This window comes from Myotis myotis, unplaced genomic scaffold, assembly GCF_014108235.1.
Source record: "Myotis myotis isolate mMyoMyo1 unplaced genomic scaffold, mMyoMyo1.p scaffold_m19_p_9, whole genome shotgun sequence".
In the NCBI taxonomy this organism is placed as follows: Eukaryota; Metazoa; Chordata; class Mammalia; order Chiroptera; family Vespertilionidae; genus Myotis; species Myotis myotis.
Genome location: NW_023416401.1, coordinates 42783675 through 42809367, shown reverse-complemented (window position 1 = coordinate 42809367; position 25693 = coordinate 42783675). Strand labels below are relative to the sequence as shown.

General features: G+C 50.4%; 1 protein-coding gene across 1 annotated transcript; it reads right to left on the bottom strand.

Annotated features, from left to right (window-relative positions):
* Positions 1-12953: 12953 nt before the first annotated feature.
* Positions 12954-23979, bottom strand: ZADH2 (zinc binding alcohol dehydrogenase domain containing 2). The gene is made up of 2 exons (XM_036320927.1): positions 23641-23979; positions 12954-17483 (listed from the first exon to the last, which is right to left on the bottom strand). Exons 1-2 carry the CDS (start codon positions 23847-23849, stop codon positions 16559-16561), a joined length of 1134 nt encoding a protein of 377 aa, XP_036176820.1. The 5' UTR covers positions 23850-23979; the 3' UTR covers positions 12954-16558.
* Between the last annotated feature and the right edge of the window lie 1714 nt (positions 23980-25693).

Genomic DNA, 25693 nt, shown 5'->3' with positions numbered 1-25693 from the left:
GGTCCACCCACTGTCCCCTGCTGACCCTGGAGCACCGGTGGGGCCCGGGCACTTGAGTCCTGACATGGTGACTGTGAGCATTTGCTCAGATGAAGGACACTGTGAGCGTGAATACGGAGCGCATTTCTGCTTGGAGGGGGGAAGGCCAGCGGTGAGGGAGTGAAGGAGCAAAGGCACGTCTGAGAACGAGGCCCTTCCTGGAGGAGCGGGAGGAGGACCCCAGCTGGGTGAGGGGCTGGACCCGGTGTGAGGACAGACGCGTGCTCTCCAGGTAGAGGCCGTGGGTTTGAGGCAGGTGCAGGTGTGTGGGGGGGAGCAGGTTCCTTCCAGATGGCTCCTCTGCCTTCCAGGTGCAGGAGAAGGTAAAGTTTTCTTCTGAAAATGAGATGACGGTGAGGGCAGTGGAGCATGGAAACAGGTGTGGTTAGGAGTGGGAGCCCACATGAAGGGCGATGGAAGGCAGTGTGGACTTGACAGGGATCCAGGGATGGGGAATTGGAGGTCTAGCCACAAAGGAGGAGTGGATGGGGATTAGTAAACCTCAAATCGCATGGGCAGAGGAGAGGGGGGACTAACACTGTAGAAGCTGGAAGCTATCGTAACAGAAGGGGGCGCTGAGACCAAGGCCCCCGGGATGCATTCTTCAGGAGGTGATTCTCTGCCCTGTTTGGGAGGCTGCCGATGGAGCTCAGGGTTCAGGGATCCCACAAGGCTGGGCTGGTTCCCTCTTCCCTGAGGCAGGAATTGTTTGGAGGGAAGTCCATTAGAGAAATTGAGCACATTCGTTCCTCACTTTGTGATTTTTCTGAAAAAACAAAAAACCTCAAACAACACATGAGCATCTGTTTAGAAAATGCTGAAATTTGGGTTTCCATCCACGTTCGTTGGGCTAGCAATCGCTGCTGGAACGGATAGCCCAGGATTAGCAGGCTGAACACAACAGGTTTTGCTCTCACTGGACTAACCAATGGGCATTACTGACCAGTGCCAGGCACAAGGCTGTGTGGGTCTCGGGGCCCCAGGCTCTCCAAAGGGCAGGGAGCCCGCTGCATTGAGTGGGGCATAGGGAGAGGGGAAGCTCCCAGGTGGGGGTTCGTCCTCCCGGCCTGGAAGTGGTCCACAGCTCCTCTGCCCACAAGGTTGGCTCGGCCTCAGCCGGGGCCACGACTGGCCTCAGAGAGGGCTGGGGTTAGTCCCGCAGGAAGAGGGGACAAGGCTGGGGAGCATTTTTACCACATGAACCCCAGCCTCCCTCCAGGACTAGAAATAAGTGAAATGGCAGGCATTTCTGAAGTTGGAGCCTTTTAGCAGGTTGCTTGAATTTATGGAGTGGTCCAGCAAAGCCTTTGAGGAAACACCATGGATTGCTCAAACTCAAGCCTGGACCAAGTTACCGGGCCCCGAGCAGAGGTGAACGATAGTGATAAATGAAGGACGAGAAGTCATAGTGATTCAGACCTAGCGGCAGAGCCGCCAGCATGGACATAGTCCTCAGTCCTCTGGTGCCCAGGGCGGTGGTTTTTAGCTTTCCCACCCAGAACTAACTTCCAACCCAGGCACGGTCACTTATTCTGAGTGCACACTCAACTCATTCTGCCCTTTTATTTTCACTAAACAAAGGTAGGCTTTTCCGTCTGTGTTCCTTGCAGACGAGGGTGTGTGATATTCTGACTGTCAGAAAGTCCACTGGTCTCTCACATGTCACCTCCTTCTTCTCCACCGAGTCGGGCCCCGAGGGGCAATGGGCTGCCAACCCAGTGTCTCCAACACCATGGAGATTATGGTGAGGTTTCAGGTGCCGACAAAAGAGGTTGGGGATTTTCAGACTTCCCCCTGGTAAAGTGCTGGAGTCCTGCTGAGTCTTAGGCACAGGTAATGGGCTCTTCAACTTACCAGGCCAGGGATCAGTGCGCAGCCGCCATGGGATCTGCAATCCCTGCAAGACTGCCCTCTGGGGAATGGCCCCACCCTGTTACTGATGCCCTGAGCTACCTGCCCTGAGATGGCCGGAAGCCATGCCGAATGGCTCGATCCCCAGTGTGGGTCATGCAGGAGGCAACCAGTCAGTGATTCCCTCTCATCAGTGATGTTTCTATCTCACTCTCCCTCTCCCTTCCTCTCTGACATAAATAAATATATATTTAAAAAGACATTATTATTATAGAAAATTCAGAAAACACAGGAAAGCATATGAAGTAACTTAAGTTCTGCTGCTGTTATTGGCAGAGAACCACTGTCAGCATCTTAGCCAGCTTCCTTCCAGGCCATTTTCAGCACGTGGATGGTTTACAAAAATCAGCCTCATGCTATTCGTGCTGCCGTATAACCTGGTATTTTTATCCCATAATGCATCAGGAATTTCTTTAAAGACTTTTAGTGGATGCATTATATACCCTCGAGTGATACTGATCATGTCTCTACTATGAACGGCAGGGAAAGCTCACCTGGGAGGGGCCCTGGAAGTCACTTCTCAGATAAGGAAGCTGAAGCCCAGAGAGGTGAAGACTCTCCAGGCACCACCTGTGCAGCAGCAGACACCCCCAAGTGCAGCTTTGTCCCCCTTTTCCTTCACAACCAGTATCTCCCTGTACATCACAGGCTGAGCAACGGTTAGAACTGTGAAACTCTTCCTAGGCCAACACATGATTTTGCCAGAGGATTTAATTATGTTTATTAAATTGAATGACTTTTAAATGAGTTTACTTGATGAGCTGGCATCATGGAGACACAATGGAGGACATTGTCAAGGCCTCAGCCTTCGGTCAGCCGTCTTTGGGTCATGGTATTTCAAATATTTGGTCACTGACCAGTGATGCAATAGCCACAGTCTGTGGTCAGAGGAAACAGTGCTGCTTAAGCGCACAGACTCTGGAGACCCTGTAAGGACACTCTGGGCCAGCTGCTTACCCTTCCTAGGTTTCTTCATCTGTGAGACAGTAACGCGAGTTCCTACTTCATACAGTTGCTGTGAGGAGCGACGAGCTTTTGGGCATAGTAAGTGCCATCTGAGTGTCTGACATTATCAACAGTTGTAGTGACGGTGTCAGAAACCACCCACTTGTGTGGTCATTAAGCCGCTTGCGGAGGACAGTACCATGCTCTCTGTCCCCTATGCATGGCACAGAATGGATCCTCAGTGGATGTCTGTCAAGAATGGATGGGTCAGTGAAAACACGCCGGCCCTCCCACATTCTCTGCTTACTCTCCACTGCAGGTTTCACCCGATGGTAGGATTTCAAAGGGACACCAGTGGTGTTCCTAGAGTGATTGAGGGGTCCCAGTCCACAGGATGCCTCCTAGGGACCGGGAGCTCTGCATATGTGCGGTTGATCCTCGCTATTAGCAGATCCCATATTGTGAATTTGCCTTCTCACCAAAATTTACCTGTAACCCCAAATCAGTACTCAGGGTCCCGTCAGGTCATTCGACAGGTGTAGAGCATCGGAACATGTGATGTGCCGTTCCCCGCAGAGGTGAGTGAGGCGAGCTCTGCCTCCTGCCTCGGCTCGCACCTGTGAACACGTGTCATTTCGTGTCTGCTTAGTGCCCATTGTTCTCCGGTTGGGCTCTTTGTGATGATTTTGCAGTTCAAAACACTGCCCAGCCTGGTGCTGGTGCCAGCTGGTGTTCCTAAGTGCCCGGAGACCGTGAGGTGCCTCGTGAGAAGGTGGTGTGTCGGATGGGCTTCATTCAGGAAGGAGTTCGAGCTACTGGCCCCAAGTTCAATAAGGTTGTGTAGTGACTGGTCATCAGTGTTGTGGCCAGAGGCTCACAGACCTCCACGGAGAAGCTGGGCCCACTGCACATTCCGAACCATCTGTGTGCCCAAGTCCCCCTTTGCTGGTGTTGAGGCCAAATGACTTGCCCGTGTCCAGGAGCAGGGCCCAGTCTAGTCCAGCGCCCAGGTCCCTGGTCCCACCTTGGCCAGGTGGGTCCCTTCCTATTCCCTCATTTCCCACACTGTCTCCGCTTGGAGCCTCATTGCCCCAGGCTAACAAGTTCAACAGGTTAGTGATTACGCTCTAGTGTCGTCTAGGGAATTCATCTTTGTAAGAGCTAAAATGATGCCTCTTTTTATGAGAAGCCTGTCCCATCAGTGGATGTGTCCATGACTTACGTGGCCCCTGTGCCCACCTGGCACCACCCACGGTGGGCACTAGGGCTGCTCATCTCATCTGTCACCCACTCCATGGTGGGCTGGCTGTTGGGTACAGGCCTGGGTGGCGAATGGAAGGGAGATCCAGACGTTGCAAAACCAAAGCAGTGCTGGCCCCTGGGGTTAGAGTGGGGCGGGGGGGAGAGAGGGAAGAACAGGGGGCAGAGACCTCGTTTTCTGGGTTTTGAATGCTGGTTTAGTGCAGTGTATGGCGTGCAGGTGAATGAGTTCAAGAATGAATGAGCAGAGGCACAGAGCACGGCCTCCATATGCACACACGGAGCGCTGTGCAGCCCTGTGATGGAAGCAGGTTCTGGGCCATTGGCTTCTCCCAGTGCTTCCCCACTTTGCCGCAGGAAGACCAGAGGAGCCCCCTGATGGAGCCCGGGGGAGGCCGAGGGCGTCCCTGCCCTCCCGTAACCACCCACCCCCTCATTTAGCCAGGACCAGGGGCTTGGCTCCTTGAGGGGTTGGTGCCAGATTGCTGGAGCCACTGGGTTTCCTACGGCTGCTCTGGGGTTGAATCTGATATAAAATACATGTTCCTGCTCATTGCCGTTTATGTGTTAGTGATCATTAACAGCCATTATAATTTTTTCCCAGTGGCAATTACATTGATATTACTATATCTAAATCAAAGAGGACATCGCAGCAATTACTGCCACAAGTTGATTGGGAACCACCTAATTTTTAAGTGACATTATTTTTTTATCAGCACGATAATTTTTCTTCGCAATAAATAATATACCAGGAGAGCTGTGCCACCAAAAAGTGCCATTTTACACATTTTTTAATAAACAGAAAGTGTACCTACAGTTTTTCTTTCATAAAAGAATAATAAAGTTGAGATCTGAATCCTAGGGTTGGGAAATATTTAAAAGGACTTTGAACCTTATGCTGAATTAATATGCAGGGATGGGTAGGGAACAAGATTTTCCCACTTTCAATTTTTTTTTTCTACAGGAGAAGGGAGGGAGGGGAAGAGAAGCAAGGAAAGAAGGAAAGGGAGCCGGGGGGGGGGGGGGGAAGGGGCTCTGTCCCTGCCCAGCCTCCTTCCTTCGTGTGCAGAGCAGGTTCTACTTCCTGGGGCCATGGGCCAAGGGTTTGGGTCTGCTGGGGTGCGCCCCTAAAGGAGTGGCAGGCATTCAGGCAGTCACCACAGCTCCCCCCAGACCACACCAAGCACCAGGTGAGACCCTGCCTGCTCCGTCTTCCACACCAGGTGGGCTGGTGCCCACAATCCCGCTTGTCTGCTTCCTGTGGGGGATTTCACTGTGAGTCTGACAGCTTTCCCTGAGGGCTGGTGATGTGGCGGGGGAGCCTGGAGTGTGTGTTGGGAGGGACGAGCCTTGTGGAGGACCACAGTGTCCCTCTCCTCTGAGGTCTGGCTGAGGTGGTCACTCCCTCGGATCCCGAGACCCCTCTCCCATCGAGGCCCTGTAGGGTCCTCATGCACTACCTGTGTCATCCTCGTCTACCTCACCCCTGCACCGACTGGGATGGGTGAAGCCTGACCCTTGGCCTTGGATTGTCTCATTCTCCTTGTCAGAAATTCCTTCCCCATCACGATGTGTGCACTTAAATGCCCATCACCATGGAAATGACCGGAAACAGCACGCTCTCCCTCTGGACATCCTCTAGGATTTCCCCACCTTCCCAAGTCAGACACTCCCACTTTAACAGCAACTCGGCTATTTTCTAGCTGCGTGACATTAGGGAACGAATCCACTGAACTTCTTGGTGCCAATTTCATCACTGACTGGAGATTAAGTCTCTCCCTCAGTCACCTATCCTACACATGTGTATTGAACACCTGGCTTGTGTGAGGTCTTGAAAGGACTCGGGACCTGCTGGTTAATCTGCAGAGCCTGAAGCCAGGCTGCCTGGGTCCCTGCCCAGCTATTTTATTCCCAGCTCCGTGGCTTCAAGTCTGTTTCTGTGGCTTTCTGTGCCTGAGTTCCCCTATCTGTAAAATGGGGTGTTGGTAATAATAGGTCCTGCTCCACAGGTGGTTATCTGGATTACAGAAGATATTACATAAGCAGTTAAGTCAGTGCCCACCACACTGTGAGATAGGTTAGGTATTACTGAGTTTAAAAAATGGTGCCTGAGCTCATAGTCCAGAACCCAACTGAACTCACAGCCTAGAATCCCCATAATCTCACAGCCGGAACCCCAGTGATCTCACAGCCAGAACCCCACTGATCTTATAGTCAGAACCCCTGTGATCTCACAGCCAGAACCCCACTGATCCCACAGCCAGAACCCCAGTGATCTCACACCAGAATCCCACTGATCCCACAGCCAGAACCCCACTGATCTCAGTCAGAACCCCCATGATCTCACTGTCAGAACCCCAGTGATCTCACAGCCTAGAACCGCAGTGATCTCACAGCCAGAACCCCACTGATCCCACAGCCAGAACCCCACTGATCTCAGTCAGAACCCCTGTGATCTCACTGTCAGAACCCCAGTGATCTCACAGCCTAGAACCCCAGTGATCTCACAGCCTAGAACCGCAGTGATCCCACAGCCAGAACCCCACTGATCTCAGTCAGAACCCCCATGATCTCACTGTCAGAACCCCAGTGATCTCACAGCCTAGAACCGCAGTGATCTCACAGCCAGAACCCCATTGATCTCACAGCTAGAACCCCACTGATCCCACAGTCAGAACCCCACTGATCCCACAGTCAGAACCCCACTGATCCCACAGTCAGAACCTCACTGACCTCACAGCCAGAACCCCAAGTGATCACACAGTCTAGAACCCCTGACTTATCTCACAGTCTAGGGTCCCACTGAGCTCACAGTTAAGAACCCAACTGACCTCACAGTGAAGTCATGAGCTTCTTATCTAGTGAGCCCATGAAATGTGGCTAATTCAAACTGAAAAAAAATAAAGTATCTCAGTAATTTCCATATTGATTATAAGCTGCAGCATAATAGTTTGGATATATTGGACTAAATAAAATATATTGGGATAATTAATTCCACCCTTTTCAATGTGGCTGTTAGAACATGCTGAGGCTCCCATGTGGCTTGCATTGATGCCTCTTCTCATGTCCATTGGACAGTGTCAGTCCAGAGCACACTGTTCTGAGGATGAAGTGAAATGAATGGACCAAGCACCTAGCACAAAGCCTGGTGCCTAGTAGGTGCTTGTTAAGTGCCCTGTCTGGCTCTTTGGCAGGTGCCCCCTCCCTGATGAAGTGCAGGTTCCTGCAGACAGGATCCCGCTCCCACGACTAAGACAGCACCTGACAGTAGAGACTCAAACGCTGAGCTGGGCAAATGGGGCCTCTATCCTGTATGTGGGTGTCCTCTGGAGCTCCTTACCACAAGTGTCACCTGGCTGGATGCCCCCCATTGCTCAACCCAAGCACACAGTGGAGCCCAAGCTGGGGCCTTGGGGCCCAGCCAGGCCTCTGACCTTCCCACCGTGAGGAGTGGGAGCTCTGGAGCACGGGATGCTCTGAGGGGGGAGGGGAGGAAGAGAACAAACAATGCTGTTGGTTAACATAATATTTTCTCCTCCTTCATTGCATTCGGGTCTGCACGAAGGCTCTGGAAATGGAAATAAACATGTGTGTCCGATAATGAGATTGTTGGTGGAGAGTCATCTTGAAAGGACAAGAGCAATTAAGCTTGCTGACTTGCACACGTTAGAATGACAGCATGCCAGCGCGGGCCCCGCTCAGCCATGTAATAGGGGCCGTCCTTGCTCTGCCGCGTGTGTGGGGAGTGGGCTGTCAGCCGCGGGAGCTGGCTCCTCCTGCTGCTGCTGCTGCTGCTCGTGCAGGGCTCCCACTCCACGTGGAGTCCTCACTCGAGGGAGCCTGCCTGTGCACCGAGCACCCGGGTCCATTTTAACTGAACACCCAAAGATGTCAGTTGAGAATGAGCAGGTGGCCCAGGCCTCCGGAAGTGTTGACAAATAATGCTACCGTCTTTGCAGCCTGGCAGCCTGGACAGGTTGCTGTGGACGAGAGTTGAGTGTTGACAGAGAGGGCGAGGGCCAGCAGGATGGAATGGAGGGAGGCTCCTGCCAGCAACAGCCCCGCACATAGTGCTTGGGTGGAGGGCGCTGCTATCAATGACCCTGCCTTCACAGGCTTGGACAAGGTGAATACACAGGGTATAGGGCCTCACGTCTGCCATCAAACACACACATACACACACTCACATACAAACACGCACACAGATACACAGGCACATGGGTACACACACACACAGACACACGGACACACAGATACACACTAACACTAACACACACAACTCCATTCTTTCTGTGGTTGCAAAATGACCCATCCTTCATTTGCTCTAAGTGGGTTGTTGTTTTTTTGTTTTTTAGAAAACTGGGGGTATTGAGCTGTCCTTTGGGTGACCCCTGCTATGGCCTCGCCCAGCAGCCAGCTGCTCCCTCCTCAGGGTCAGGTGCACTCAGGACCTTCCAGCACCCAGGAAATGGGAGGGTGAGGGCTCTTGGGCTCTGTGCTGAGGTTCCTCATGCAGGGACCCAGCATCAGCCTGGCTTGGGCTCAGGGCAATATACACACATACCTTTATTAAACGCCTGACGTGCTCCTAGGTGTGGAGACCCCATGACATACTCCGTCCCTGGCTTCAAGGAGCCCAAGGGTGTTCATGAGGACCCCCCGCCACCTAACAGGGGCTCCCGCCTTCTCACAGTTGACCAGAACTGATTCCATGGGGCAATGAGCAGTTTGCCTCCCCAGGATCCATCCTGCCCCTCCTGAACAGGACCACTCGTTTCTAGCGGTTTGGATACTCTTCTTGACACAGTTACAGGGTCCCTTGACCTGATCCAGCATAAGGGGAGGCCTTTTGTTGGAGAGCTGGTGGGCGGGGTGTGGTCGGAGTGAGAGTACAGCCTGCTCCTGCCAGCAGCCATCTGATGAGCAGTCTGAGAAGAGGGTCCCAGAGAAGTGGAGCTGGATCCCTGATGAACCTGCGCCTGAAGCCTGCCCTCCCTCCGAACTTGCCATGTACGTGACTCTCCTTAATGTTTAAGCCAGTTTCCGTTGGACTTTCTGACACTTGGCACCCCAAAGCATCCTAACTTTTTAGGGTAATATGCGCATCCACTACTCTGTATACTTGTTGTGGGCGTAATAAAGATCCACCGTGCACCCGTCATAGACTAGTTGTGTTATACTTAAAAAGAAAACTTAGGTTCTTTTACTTCTGGGTGGGAAGGATCACAGGGGTAATGAATGTCAAGACTTTGCTGTCTGCTTCACGTGTTTCCTCTCATTTTTCTAATCTCACGTCTCTTGAGGCCACAGGGCCATAACCGACGGTCTGGCTTCACGGTGTGGGGAGCAGTCTCCACTCCTTTTGGGAACACCTCCGACCACACCGTCTCCAGTCTCCTCTGTGCCTCTGTCATCCCAAAGGCAAAGAGGGGAAGGGACTGGCGCGTTAGTACGTGGCTGGGACATTCCCCCAGGTGCTTCCCTTGCTCTGGACAGTGTGGTTCTAGCCCCCCCACAGAGGATGACAGAAAAGAGACAAAGAAGCAATCTGGGCTCCCGTGGGTCCCAAGTCTCCCTGGTGTTGCGGTGCCCATCCTGGGAAAGGGGACTCGATCTCAGGTCCTCTGACTCCCAGGAGCAGCATGCCAGCTCTGTGGGAGGAACCCAGCAGTTTCCGGTCCTTCCATGATCTGCCTGTAGTTAAAGGGCGTCTGGGGTCACCTGAGTTGAGTCGCCCTAGGGTACACCTTGTACCCCTTGGGAACGTCCTTCCTGCCCCAGGAGGACTGTGTGGAAACAGTTTCCACCATAGTACCCGACAGCCCATGGACGGTCCTTTTAAAGAAGTTGACATTGTGATGATAAAAGGCAACTACGCGCTGGTTTTGGAAATTCATACAGAGGGAGCCTCCAGGCGGCTCAGAAACGCCTTAGAGTAAAACAGCATTTTGCAAGATGGGAGTCTTTCAAAGGCTCTGATCCAGCTCCTGCTACTCAAAGTCCAGTCTGCAGACCAGCAGCCTGGGCATTGCCTGGGAAATGCAGGTTCCCAGGCCCCGCTGTGGACCTGCCGCGCCGGGCCCTATGTTGCAGCAGGGGCTGCGTGGGAGCCATGACGTCGGAGAAGCTCCGCCCCAGTGCAAACAGCCTCGGTCTGAGAACTGTCCATGGACCCCATCTCTGCGTGACGAGGGGCTCAGCAATCCAGGGAGTCATTTCCTGTACTTTATTTCAATACGAAGTCCCATCTCTAGAATGGAAATCAACAGTCTTTTTCTATTTAATAGTGCAGAGGTGAAATTAGTGACACTGTATGCTAATACATCAAATTCATCAGTTCCAAGGTGTTACATAAAGCATGTGTAAAAGTTGAGACGATAAATATTCTTCAATAATGACAATGATAGCCCTTTTAATTCTACTGATCAGAGAATGAGCTGGGACAGGGGGCTCCTCCAGCTCTGTCTCATTCCAATTACCTGGATGTGCCCGATGTAAGGAATTCTCCAAAAGTTACTTTGAGTAAAAAACCCTCAAGGAGACAATTCAATTTCCAAATGTAAATTCGGACAACGTAGCGAGGGCCCGCTATCCCGTCCGGTCCCCGGTGAGAAATGAGGTTTTGTACAGAACGAGATTGCCTTGTCACTGCTGCCGTTCCCGGGAAGGGTTTTTCAATGTTAAGGGAAGCTGTTTCTATTGGGAAAGGATTTGTTCGTGTGAAGTCGAAAGTTTACGCTTGTTATGCATGCGTTCAAGGAAGACAGAAGTGATGTAGAAAGACGTGAATGTTCAATGCTGTGTGGTTCTGAAGGGCTTGTTTCTGAGTCTTAATTATGACCTGTCATTTGTACAGAACATGAGATTCTGCCACACGTGAGCATGAAATGCGGGACCCAGCGTGCCTCTCCCCAGACACACCCCCTCACCTTCCTGCGCTCCCCACTGCCAAGAACGCATCCATCCACCGATCACAGCCCCGAGTCAGCGGGACTCAGAATTCCATTTCAGGGGAGCAAATTCAGATTCTAGCTAGTTTGCTGTTAACAATATGATGGTCAAACGTTATCAGCTTTCTAGAGGTGATAATAGAAGCAGCTATAGCCACTCTAGAAAAAAACACACCAATACATGAAAATAAAGCTTTTCTTGATTTGATTTTCATTATTTGACACCCCTTGATAGGCAAGGAGACCTTCTTTGTAGCATTAAAATTAAATTGTGCGCATTCAGACATTAATTCCACTGAGTTACTTCTCTCTCCCCCGACTCCCCAAATGTTGTGTGATGTTTAGATGACAGAATCCAATGCTCTCGACCCTTGTGTTGGATTAAAGGGGGTCCCTAGTGGAACACACTTTTGAGGTCAGAACTGTGATATTCTTCCTGGGTTGGTCATCATCTCATCCACAAAAATCTTTGTAATAAAGGCCAATTGTTATTCTGTGACACTTTTACTCAGGCACATGCCGAGGGAGCTTGGCGGATTATAAAGGGCGTCCTACAAAGATGGCCTGGCACTGGGGACATCTGCGCTCCAGCTCCATTTCTGGGTCCAGTGACCTTGGACAAGGTACCTGTTCTTCCTAGTCTCGGCTTCTGTCTCAACAAAATGGGCAGAACTAGATGGCCCTTATATCCCAAATTTTACCTTTTAAAGGACACCTGCGTCTTCTCCTTTAGGAAGGACAGAGCACCCCGGCTGTTTCCAGGTCTAGTTTTCTGCTGGCTGATCACCCAGGTGCGGCAGAGGGCAAAGCAAGGGACCTTAATGGGACCCCCTTCATTCCCTAAGCATGCTCCTCGACTCCCACTGACCAAGGAAGCTGGTCGTCCAAGTCACCCTGAGGCGGCTGAGCTGTGTATGTGGAGGGGGTAACGCACGATAGTAGCTGGCAATTTTACGGGACGTTTTCCTGAGCTCTAAGCACAGCTCCGTTTTTTTGTGTTGGATGCCACCACCAGTCAGCAGGGTGTGTTTTAATTATTACTTTAATTTCATGTTGGCAGAAAGACAATGTCAGATAGTGCCCTTCAAGGGAAAGGCTTCCTTTGGGGGGCCGTTGGAGCCTCTGCACTTTTGGCTCAGGGCTCCCCAGGCGCATGAGGCACTTGCTAGTTTCCCCAAACTATACCCCATGCAGTCCTCACCCTACTGCTTGAGGGACTGAGGGGCTGTGCCTCCAGGATGCTCTGAGCCAGCACAGCGGGGCAGCCGTGCTGTGGGCACATCCGGTGTCAACAGTAGATGCTTAGGATGGTGTGGATCCCAGGCCACGGTTTGTCTGTTGCATCTCACCAGCCACTCAGACCCAGTGAAGGACTGACTGATAGAGAACACGCAAGCACGCGTAACTGAAATATGCACCTTGTCTGGCGTTCTTTGAATATCAATGAATTCTAAGGTCAAGAGTTATGTGAACTAAAACATGTCGGTCAAATATTCATTATGTACTTTGTTTAGCATTTTAAAAATAATTTTTGCCAATGTCCCATACTTCGCTCATGATAACAGCAATACAGTTCTCATATCAAACCCTCCTCCTTTTATAAGTTGAAATAACATAATGATAAAGGTTTTGGAAAACAATTCAAAGTCAAAAAATGCCCAACAACATTGATAACCCCGAGTTTTGCGTTTTGACTTCTGAAAGATGATGCTAAATCTTTAATTCTGGGCCATAACTAAAAAAAATTAGTTACAGAAAATCTAATTTAAAAAAAAAACACAGTGCTCTAAAAGCCCCCCAAATTAACTAGCCATGTTTTCATAGATAAATTTTGTGTCTTTAAATAAGTACCATAAATAACAAATGTTATTTAATAAAACAAGAGAGTGGAAAGTATAGGGAACAGTAATTACAAGTCTATCAAATCAGGCCATTTCGCATCTGGGTCACATTCATAAAACTTGTATTGGAACCCGGAGGAAATGATCCCCCACCGTTGATTGTGTTTGCTCTTTCTGTATCATATATTTTCTGGAAGTCGCACAGTGCTCATCTGTTTTTATATAAATCTAAAAGATGGTATTTATCCCATATGTCCTTGTGGTAAAGTGATCACAAAAAATATTCTCAGCACTGACACTCCCTGCCCCATTCTGAAGGCCCCAAATGTAGTAAATTTGGACTAATTGGGAATTCTACAAAGGGGTTAAAACATTACCCACTACCAGTCAGGTGGCCATTAGAAATGTTAACCAAATAAAAGCCAGAAACAGGAAGCCAAAAAGCAGGTCCCTACGGCAGGCATGTGTCTTAAATGACATCATCTGTCAAGTTTCCAGCATCTTGTGGCCGTGAACACAGAACGAAGGGCTGTGTTGTGTGAGGGCATTACATCCTCATTAGCAGGAATGTTCCTTAAGTACATAACGCGGGATTTTCATTTTAATCACAAGCAGCTACTTGTCGCCGCACTTTCATTAGATAAATACTGAGCGTAATTCCACTTACAGAACTCGGTCCTGCTCCTGAGAAACCCCACTCAGATGCAATCACAGAATAACAATTTATCGAACAGATCATGCAAAACTTGTGTTGTTTTGTAAACTATTCCAATTTCTTTAAATGCTGAAATCAGTCAACAGCAGAAGTCACCGTCAGAGGGATTGAAATGACACCGTTGTAGTGTTTGCATGCTAAACCAATGTGAAATCGAGGGGATGGTGAGGGATGAGAATCCCTCCTCTCTGTGCACTAACCAGAGGCAAATCCTCCATCTGCCCAGCCCCAGACCTCCAGGCAGACGTGCAAAGAGGCCACCCTGAGAACCAAGGAATAATTCATCCAGCGCGGTCGCCCAGCCCCAGCCCTGTCTCTAAAACAAAGACTGACAATTGCCCTGAATTATGGATGTACTTTTGTGATATGTAATACAGTTCAGAAGAAAGGTGTTGAGAGCTTTGCACCACTTCACCTCCCATTAGAGGCTAGTCTTGAATGATAATACCAGAAGATGAAACTGGTGCTGAACTATGACCCTCAATTTACAAATCATTTTTCAGAAGAATAAAAAAAAAAGTTTAAACATCTTTTTGGCATTATCTGAATGGGCGGAATCTTTCATGCTTGTTTCCTGAGATTAAATGCAAACAGCCTGTGCTGTGGTTCCTTAGTTTGGGGAGAGAGAAAACATGAGGGTTTCAGATTAGATTTTATTTCAAACCTGGGTGTTTGAAAAAAAATACTTTTTTTTTTTTTTTTACATAGCTGAATTTAGTGTATTCCTTCAAAAACACAATAAATTTCTATTCTGTAGCTTAAGGGGTCCATCAGTAAAAATGTTGGTCTTTCATCTTTATTACCCTCCCATTAAAATGAAAGAAACCGGGACACACTTCAGTTTAGAAGAAGCAATTTAGTTGGCGATGTCCTCCCCCCTCAAGTCTCCACAAAGGGAGCAGTGCATTTCTGCTTAGATTTCCCACGTCACACGTCTACCTGCATAAGGAGCAACCCAGCCAGCAGACACACACTGCATTCAATTTAATACTATGCTCTGATGAGATGGTCTGATGGACACGGTTTTCCGTGACCAGCCATTTCCGGTGGTTACGCTCGTGAAACTTGTCCCCTTCCCTTGTGTGTTTGTGTATCTGAAAGCCAGGCTGAGTCCCTCTCTGTTCTGCCACAGCCGCTAGGGCTGAAAGGGACAGATTAATAACCAAGCCCCGCACTGGACCGGCTTCCCTTGTCCCCTGCACCGGTAACCCTCTGCTATAATGAGGACACAAAGAGCCTCGCATCAGGCCGCTACCCTTCCTCATAACTCACAGGCCCGCGGTGGCAATAGCCTCCAGTGCCATTTGTCTTTAGTGCAGTTGTGACACTTCGGCATGATCCATAATTTGGCAGCTATTTACCGTGACATTTCCCTTCAGTGCAGCCATAACATTCAGTGAAGCCGTGATTTGGTCCCATTTACCATATAAATTGTATTGTTGTGCATGCATGCTAGCAGCGACATTAGGTACCTGAAAATGAGTAAATCTTGTAAAACAGATACAAACAGCTATGGGGCAGTAGCAGTCCCTTGCTCCTCAGATGGAAGGCAAGAAAAATTAAATATGGTCACCAAGTTTTCTGGGCCTTTAATTGTCTTCCTATTTATTTAGCACGTGAGAGATGCGGAAACCCCGGGCTGTGAAATCATCTGGCGGGCTCTGCCTTCGATCAGAGAGGCACCGTGGGATTTCCTAGTCCACAAGGAAGGCTGCAGCCGTCTTTGGTGAGCTGAAGGTTAGCAGGCGGGCGGATCAGCTCCAGGCATGATTCAGAAGAGAAGGCACTTGACTCGTTACGTTCATGTGTGACATCAGATGCCCGGGACAAGAGGCATCTCACTCCACCAGAACCTGGGAGAAGTCAAACGGAAAACTAGGAGCAGGGGCTGCTATTGTTCCCATGATCAGAGGTGAAACACACCTTCCATGCCAGACAGCCTGACACAGAGCCAGTGTGTTCTTGCTGTAGATCTTGGTCCCGACTGTGCGCCGTGCAGTCTGCTCTGTTCTGCCCCGGCGTCTGCGAGGACCCTCCCACGGTGTGCCCAGAGCGGCCTCCCCTTGCGTGGCCCATGTTCTGTTAGGCAGACCCTCATTGTGGATGGGACACACACCTTTCCTGGACATGTATTAAGTTCTTAAAGCCCCCGAATATGTTGTCCTCTCTCCCAACCTTGCTTTTTGCCTGTGTACGTTTTCAGCACCGATTTGCTTAAGGGAGGAGTGAAATTTTCCATTCCACATGTGCCTCGCAGGCACAAAAGCCTCTAATACAATTGACTTCTTTTAGATGGGTCTGTATTTGCTTGATCATTTTTGCTAATAATCTAACAAAATCAAAGTTTTGGAAGAATCCCTCCAAATTTCTGTTTGGATAGTTGGCTAGTGATTTATAGGCTACAAAGGGCCATTTCCTCAGAATGTGCACTCGGAAATAGTGCTGATATTTTGCGGTGTCTCTCACTTATTAACTACTCATTAGCCCAAGACCAAACTCTCCCAAAGCAAAGAATTTGTGAACTATTTTTAAGACCAATTTTAAAATCTCATCAAGCTGAAGACATACTGATTTGATCAGCTCTCCCATCAGGAATTAATTTAGTTCCCAGGAACAATAAAATCTGGAATGAGACTGTCCATGACCAAAGGGTTGAATGTAAAGGTTTTACCTCTGAGCCATGGAGGGAAGTTTTATTAGCACTTTTTTTTTTTTTTTCAAGAGAGGGGTAAAAAAAGAAAAAAAGGGAAGAAAAAGAGAAACCTATGTTGTAACAACTTACTTTCATTTTAAGAAATATTATCTCCATTAATGACTGAAAATAAATTGATTTGAGTGATTCTGAAGCATCAAGTACCCACTTCCTTTTTCTTCTGATTTATGCCATTGTTCGGTTTTTACAGCTTGCTGTTGACAGGGTGAGGTAATTCAACTACAATCTTCCCCGTGTTTTTCCCCATGTACATGTAATCGACAGCCCGGAACACGGACTCCAGGCCAGTAAACCTGCCCTCTGTGGACAGGTCACCCAGGTCCACCTGGCACACGAGGTCTCCACTGGTACACATCTTGACCAAGTGGTCCATGGATGCTCTGTACTCAGAAAGGTAATGGTTTAGAAAGAAGCCCTGGATGCTGGCAGATTTCCTCAGCAGTTTGGCGGTTAATGTTCCTGCGTTCACAGGAGAAAGGCCAGTAGGAGTTTGGTAGCCAGAGATAAACCCAATTACTATCAGGCGCCCTTTGGTGGCCAAGGCATCTATCGCCAAGTCAAACATGGCACCCCCCACGGATTCATAGACCACATCCACGCCTCCGGGGTACTCTCGCTTCAGGACGGTACCCACGTGCTCAGTGTTATAGTTGATGGGACGATCGCAGCCAACAGACTTCAGGAAAGCAGACTTCTCATCAGAAGAGCAGGTTCCAATGACGTGGCACCCGGCCTTCTTTGCAAGCTGCACGGCAAACTGGCCTGTCCCCCCAGCCGCTGCTGTCACCAGCACTTTCTTCCCTTCCTTTAGCCCGCCGAGCTCTTTCAGGCAGATGTATGCGGTGGTACCACTTACCAGCAGGGTGAGGTACTCGGGTGTGGCAGAGGGTACTGGAGTGGCAATGCTGGCCGGCACCACTGTGTACTCAGCAAAAGAGCCCGGTGACATGTAAGCCACAGTTTGGCCAACTGAGTACCTGGCACTGGCAGAGAGGCCCAAGGCGACCACCTCACCCACACCTTCAAAACCTACATCGAAGGGGGTCTTGACTGAAGGGTCGTATCGTCCTGCTGAGTAGTTGATGTCAGATGCATTAACACCGACAAATCTAGAAGAAAACAATCACAAAAATATATTAAGGTGTTTTGTTCTCAAGGCCTTTATAGTCCACTTCAAAAAATCCCTCTAATTCGGTGACTGTGGGGGGCTGGCTTAGCCATACATTCTGATAGAATATGAAAAAACCAGTCCTGATATTCAGTGGAGGAAAAGAAATTAAATGAGTATTTAGTTCAACAGTGATTTGCCACCAGAGTTTTGCTGTCATCAGTTTAGAAATAATTTCAATCACTTTAAAACATCAAGTTATTTATTTCATATGTCATTTACTTCCCTCCTCTTTCTTTTAAAAGGAGAAATAAATCAAAAAAACAAAACACACCCACAAATATGTCAGGAAGCCTTCTTATCCACAAACTTCACTGGAGCTGAGTTGGAAATTAATTGGCCTCTTAACAAAGATGTTAAAAACAACAGTGGGATAAAATATATTCAACCAAGTACACTAGTATTGATTTTGGCCACAATTTAACACTTCAGATAATAATAGTAATGACAATGATATTATTAAAGATTGATGGAATGTGCAAGGTCATTACTGCAGGGGTGGTTTCAAAACATTGTTAGAGTGGCTGCAGCAAATTTTCTTTCTGATGTAACGATGTCCAGTGTGAAAATATGCACTTTGATTAATTGAGCAAAAATTGTCTCATAAGAGGAGAGAGATTTTATGGAACATTCAACATTTTACAGTCCTTTTCAGATGAAAAGGAAAGCATATCGTCACTCTATTTTCCCTCAACAAGAAGCAGAGACATAAGTTGATTAATACCAGATGATTAGTTTCACTTTGGTATCCAGAGTCAATTTAATTGCGAGGCCAGTACTTTTACCAGCTTTTTTTCATCTAAGAATACCTCATAACAGAAATATCCTGATACATAAGGGGGGAAAAAAAGTCGTCAACTAAGGATGTCAGGAGGTGGCTTAGGCACATAATGGAGGATCCTAAAAATGTCATTTCCACCTGTAATGAACTGAAAGGATGGTGTTATCTGGTGGCAGGAGCAAAGCTGGTAAGTAGGTCATTTTAAAATAATTCACTTTTAATTTAACTTAATAAACCAAAACTGCTCTGTGCCAGGATCCACTTCCACAGGTCTATCGGTAATACTTTGCCCTTAAAAATGCTCCCTGATGCTTCTGCCTTGTGTGTCTACAGTACTGCGAGCTCTCTGCATATTGTAGAAAGAAAGCAGGAAACCATTTCTTTCTAGCTCATCAGGCAGCTTTCAGAAGTTAGCATACCACACAGCCTCCCTGAGTTCTAAGAGCCACAGAATTCCATTCCCATAAAGGATACGCAGTAATGAGAAATGGGGAAATGGTTTCTGCAGGTTTCCCATTTGGCATTTAATGCCAAGATGCTTGTATTCTATTTGGGGAGGAGGGGGAGGCTGCTCTCTCTCTCTCCTTGAAATTTACTCAGTTCTCAAGGCCCCGTCTTTGTAAAAAGGGCCAGCTTCCCCAGAGCAGAGCCAGCTGCCTTCTTCCTAGAAGCAGCCAGGGCCCAGCCCAGCTGCAGCGCCTCTCGGAGACCCAGCCTAGGTTGTAAGGCAAACTCCGGGAAGGCTTCCTGCAGTGAAAGTGAAGTGAGGTTTTGCTTGAGAAGTGGGGAGTCCGCAATTAACCCTTCCCAGCCCCCTCAGTCTGGTCCCTCTGGCGTTTCCACAGTCTCGGCTGGAGAGGCGCCTTTCTTGTGTGGGGAGACCCCGCCTAGGACTCCGAGGGACTCCACGGTGCTGGCCGGCCCCTCGGGTCCCTCCCCACTCCCCACCTAGAATCCTTGAGCAGAAAAGCGGTGCTGGAGGACTCAGCCCCAGCTCCTCTCCTCCCTAGGCTGTGGTTTACCGCTTCCAAGCGGAGAGGTGGGAAACCCAGCAGCGCACGTATCAGGAGAAACGCTGAGAGAGGGGGCACGCACGCCAAGGGGACAGAGGGCCAGGTGTGTGCGTGGTGATGGCGGTGGGGGAGGGGGCAGTGGGGCGTTGCTGGGAGCTGGGGTGGCTGCCCTCGATCAGCAGAAGCTTGAGTTTTCCATGGGGGCTTTGCCTAAAACATCAAGTCAGAGGTTGCGGTTGCGTCTGGCGCACCCCAGAGCAGGGAAGGACACCCGCAGGCTCACCGCACGCCCCGTCCAGGTGGCCTCCTGTCTCCGTCTCCCCGGAAGCCCCCTGGTGCGCCAGGGTCTGCCTGCTGGGTGCCGGCAGTCAGTGCTCCCCGGCAGCCTCCCTTGGACTTAAGGGCCGCCTCTGACTGCCCGACCCTCTGGTTCCGCGTGGCTTCTCCACCGCCATCAACTAGAGGCAGGATCACTGTCTCCCACTCCAGGAGCGGCTGGGGCAGTGCAGCCAGCGCTGGGGTGAGGGGCCGTGGCCCAGGTCCGCACCCGGGACCTCGGCGGGCCTCCGGGGCTAGGCAGGGGTCCTGCGGGCGCGCTCACCATGGCGCTCCAGCCCAGGGCAGGTCAAGTTCTGGGGTAGCCCTGAGCACCCTGCGTGGCTAGGCGCAAAGCCCGTGGACAGAGACCCGCTAGAGGCTGGACCTTGACCTTGGCTTCCTAGACACTCCCATATTTCGTGACCCCCCCCCCCTCCCAACTGCCCTGTCTTCTTCTAAATCGCCTGCATAGCGGTGAAGGAATCTCGGGCTGGTGGCGAATCTAGATTCCCCAAACCTCGCCCTCTCCAGTGTCTCCCGGCCTCTGGCGTGGCCCCCGCCTTTCCCCAGACCCCTGTTTTGACTCTGCGAGGCCTCCTAGGGTGGTGGGGACCCGCCAGGGCCCGGATGCGCCTAGGTCCTTATCTGGGGTTTGGGAAGAGCTGCCTGGGGGGTCCGGAGCCCTTGAGCTCCACTCCACCAGAAGCAAGTTCAAGAGCAGCCGCGCCATGGAACAGGGGGGCCCGGGTCGGGAGCAGGGGACAGGAAGGGGGAGCGAGAGGGGAAAGACCACTGGGAAGGATGCGCGCGCTGGGAGGCTCGCTTGTGCCCCTTTAATTTAAAATATGTGCTTTTAATGAGGGTTCCAGCGACCCGACGGCAGGATCCACTCAAAAGAATAATGTCGAGAAACCTCAGGACAAGGTGGGCTTTCCCCCAATATAGACCCTTCTAGAGTCGCCCGTTTATTTATATTAAAAAGTGCTGAGCCCCTTCGTCATGTTTATTGTGAAACAGGGCAGTCCTTCGGGGCAGAGCGGGACGCTTCTGAACAAAACCCAAGGCGAAGACTCTAGTCCGAAGCAAATGCCTTCAATACTGGGAGACAAAGTCGTCCAAACCAGCTACTTATTTTAAAAATAAATAAATAACAAGAAGAAAAAAAAAAGAAAGAAAGAAAAAGAAAAACAATTTGGCCTGGAGAATCCGAAGAAATACTACTGTTCCCCTCCCGTGAGCAACAAACCCTTTATCAAAAAACGCCTTCCCCATCCCCTCCCCCTTCTCTTTTCCCTCCCCGCAAACTCAGCCCCATTTTCTTACACAGGAGCAGAAAATCGTTAGAAATATTTAGAAACGAAATAATGTGTCATTATGGTACTAAAAATGCTAAAAATAGCGCTCAAACTGACTTCACCGGAGGTCTTTTCCTTTTCTGAGATCCGGTAATGGACAGGACATTGAAGTTGTCCTCCGATGTATGAAACAGGAAGGTGAGAACTGTAGAAAGGAACATCAATTGTAGGTCTATGGGGGAGTTTATGTACCCTTCTCACACCTTTCCTAAATGGTGAACTTGATTATTCTAATGGTTGTGGAGCTCAAAAGCACTTCCCTCCCTGCGAAGAGAGAATCTGTATTTTCTGTTGAAATGTTATGAGATGTGTAAGTGGTCCAAGTGAAAGAAAAAGTCAGACCTCCACACACCTTTCCAAATAAGTAAATTTGGGATTAATCTATTCATTCCAGAGCAGTTTTATCATGATAAAAAGGAGAAGCGCATGCATAAAATTTTCACGTAATTAACACTGTTCTGGGGAGATTTGGCCTAGAATTAAGATGAACTAACCTTCAGTGAATTATTAAGCCTCTATTCTTAAAGAGAGAGAGAGAGAGAGAGAGAGAGAGAGAGAGACCGTAAAATGCCACCTCCGCTGACCTTGTGTGCAAGAATAAAGGATCTTCCTACAATTGGGGGATAGGAGCAGGTTTGCCAGCAGAGTAGGGGAGAGGGGAAGCAGAGGTTCTGCCCCCTGCCAACAGGCAGAAAACTGACTCCATTTTCTTTCTGTTGTGGGCTTCCAGGTAAAAGTTAGAGGTCAAGTTGTACATATCAATATACTATTTATATTAAAGAGATTCTTGGCATAGGTGGAGGGGAACAGGTATGGATCTTAAAGCAACCCAAACCGATGAGCTCCAAACGTGAGAGTCGGTGGTCCAGAGCACTGACCTGGAGTCCAAGACTCAAGCTAGTGATGCAGCTCCAGGGGTGCCCTGACACCCAGTGGGGAAGGGGGCAGTGAGGGGGGACTGTGAGTGTGAAGGGAGAGGAGTCTCAGGAGGGGGGCATCCTAGAAGTTGATGTACACTCTTGGCGGAGAGGCCAGGAGAGCACCAATGCGGGGCTGGAGGGTGGTCCCAACCTCAAGTTGCCGCCAGTAGTGCTCTAACCACCCCCCACCTCCGCCAAGCTCAGTGGCCCCCTCCCATCCCATAACCCCTTTCTAAAAGGGGTTTTACTCAAGCAGCTGTGTGTGTTTATATCACTGATCAATCAATAGTGTACTTCATCAGAAAAAGGAAACAAAAGCCTATCTGAAACTTTTTGCCTTTTCAGCCTGGGGCTCCTCTCAGCTTCCAGCAAGTCACTGGTGTGTTTTGTATTTCCGAACACACACAAGCCCTCCTTTTTATCTTGGCGGGACCCATGTCCTGAACAGCCCTAGCATTGCATCCCATAATGAAGAAAATCCTCTGAAGCTGTTTCCACGGTAGCAAACTTTTTAAAGGACACACACATCCCATCTCTACTCAATCCCATCCTTGGTTCACTAAATTTTTACATTTCCAACACGTTTCCAAAAGTTTTACGTTGAGAGCAGAATTCTTCAGTCTTGCAATATTATTTGGAAGGCTGATATGAATCTCCAAAATGGACTCATTAAACGTTGCATCCAGCTACTCCTTGCAGGGGTCTGAAAGTACTTGCTAGCACACAATTTACAACACAGTTACGATCAGAACTTTCTCCTCCCTTCGGAGTATTACTCAACCTGATACATGCAACACTGTAACCCCTCGGACTGGCCCGAGCAGGCGGAGAAGTCCTGCTCTTGCGAAGGGGATGGAGCCACCAGGCACGCCCCGCCTGCAAGTCCGCGGGGAGTGGACCCACCCGGAGAGACCCGAGGGCCTGGCTCCACGGAGTAAGATCTCGTTCCTTCCTGTTGCCTCACCAGTTACCCAAGATTAGTGAGGCGGAAACACATTAAGGTGCGGAGTGTAGGGGAGGAAAAGACAGAGGTCAGGCAAGAACCCCAGCGTCCCCGAAGGTCTACAGAACGAGCGGGCAAACGCAGCCATGCCCCCGCCCCAGACGCCGAGGACGCGCGCCACACGCCTGACCTGTCGTTACACTCCGGGGCACGGACAGCAGTCACACATCACTGACAACACGCAGACGACACCAGCGAGGTGCACACCAACACACTCAAAGACAGGCTCTGCCATTGCGCGGCTACTGCCAACCTGGAGCGGACAGGAAGACCAGCCTGGTCCCCGGCCTCCTTTCTTCAAAGCACGTTACCTAAAGGTCGCAGCTTGGGTCCAGGCTGTCCCTGCTCCACCCTAAAGACTATGTGAACGCAGGAGCCCTGGGTGCGCGCGGGTGGGCCAGGCGGGAAGCCTCGGCTTCTGGGTCCCCTCGGTTTTATTTCGGGGGCGGGAGGGGGAGGAGGGAGGACTGGGGGAGGGGAGGGGAATCCCAAATTAAAATAACCCCCAGTTATGAGGACGTTCGGCGGCATCGGATATTCACAACAGCAACAGTCACATTACATTCGCCTTCGCCAGATGGCGGCGGGTTCAACTTCCCAGAATCTCGCAAAGTCAGGCTGTGCACCGCGCGCCGGGGTGTGGGGACGCAGGCGAACGGGACGGCCCGGGAGAGGCGGGGCCGGGGCGAGGGCGCGCGCCGGGCTCACCGGTTTCGAACGAGGAGGTCTCCGTCCCCGGGGAGTGGCACCGGGCAGTCCCGGCGCAGGGTGACGGCCTCGCGGAAGTTGGGGCTCAGCCGAGTCACCACCAGCTTCTGCATGGCGCGGGGGATGGCGGAGCCCTGGAAGTCCAGGAAGTGGCGGGAATACGACATGTCCACGATAGTTCGGGCCGCGGCGGGCGCCAGCCGCAGCATGGTCCGCGCCTCCGCCGGCTTTCTGAGCCGCTGCAGGCCAAGGTCGCGACCAGCCCGGGCAGCTGAGTTCGGCTTGGCGCGGGCGGAGCCGGTGGGTCCGCCCCTCCTCCGGCCCTCGCCCTCCCCTCGGCTCCCCCCCTTCCCCTCCGCGCTGGGCGCCCGCTCCCCCTCAGGCGCGCAGCTCCCGGAGTCCTCGCAGCCCCCGGCGTTCCCGGACGCGCCACCCCCGGGGTCCTGGCCGGAGGATCGCAGCCGCCCCGGTAGCTGCTCCTTTAATCTTTTTGTTTTGGTTTGAATCTGATCGGCGCAGACTGGCCAGGGAGCCTCTCCGCCCTCCCCCTTCCTCCGGCGCCGGGGAGGCACCGGATATCCCCACCCTCTCCACGCTCTAAAAGCCGGATTTGACTACTCTGAAGGGTGAGGGGGGCGCCGAGGGGTCCCGTGTGTCCCACGTTCACCGCGGCCGGGAGCCGGCAGCAGCTCCGGGCATTCTCGGAGGCGCGCCGGCCGGTGGCCGGCACAGGCGCCTCCCCTTCCCGTGCGAAGCGTTCACTTCCTTGCAAGGTGGTACGAATCAACCCCGAGCGCGGCCGGGGCGGCGGGGCACGGCCGGGTCCCTGAGCCGCGTGGGGATCCCTGGCTGCTGGTGAGCGCATTCAAGCACCGAACGGGGGGGCGGGGAGGAGGCGCTCAGTGCCCCCTCTGAGCCCCAGGCTCCTGGTCCCCTGTCCCCCAAACGCCTTGCTCGCATCTCTGCCCCTCAGTTTGCCCCATATAAGTTGTATGAACTAAGACATTTTACTTATTTTGGCCTAGATTTCGTGTTTTTCCATGAATTTTTAAAGTAGCCTCTCTACAAGACAGATACAGGTTACCCATTGGGAGAGAACACACGTGTTGGAAACCAGAGGGCCAAATTCCCAGAGCACATAAACATTTTAAACTTCTAGGTGGGAATGCTGAAGGACTTAATTGAATTGGAGACGTTGCAATGATGTATGAAGACCTCATTTTATAACCTAGCTAGAGAGAGCTGCAGTAGCAGTGTGTCAATTTTCTCCCTAATTGTCTGTATTGACCAAATAATCAATTCACTTTTCATAGAGGGACCAAATTAAATATTTTCCACATTTTCGTGTGATGAGCTAAGTCCATCTTGAATTTTTTATTAAAAGTATACATTTCAATTTTAAAAACCTCTTGCTTTGCACTTACCCATGAATTACTAAAATATAAAAGCCACCCATCCCCAAGCAAATTTAACTCCCAAACTAAGATTGCCAAGGTGACACAGGTATTTTTATCTTAAATGTAGGACATTTTTCATCCAAGGGTAGTTTATGTCTATGTGGGTACGTGGTATGAATGTACAAGGTGTGTGTGGGGGGGTACTAACTGGTTTAAAAATCTGCCAGTGTCTACTTAACTTGGCTTTAGAACACATGGTTTTACCCAGTATCAGCCAGTGGATTACAATAACAAACCCCTGTGTCTTTCCCCAAACTACAATCTTTTATGTTGTGCTGTATTAAGATTTCCTTTTTTGTGTCATATTGTTTAGCTCCAGGAAAAAAAGAAAACAAAGCAATTAAAAAGATTGACAGGTATGGTTTGTGAGAGACCTATTTGTAATTGTCAGGGTGACGTTGGCGAGAGGAGGAGGAGTAAAAACTGAAGCAGGAAAAGCAGCTCGATGTGTCTGTCTATCAGTTGAGACTGTCTGAAAGCTCTGCGATCGGAATGTGTGTTATATTTCACTGAAAAGAGGAGAGAGCGAGAGTGCATCTCCCTCTCTCCCAGGAGTTTGGGGGGGGGACAGTCCACGCTCATCTCGCCCACCTAGT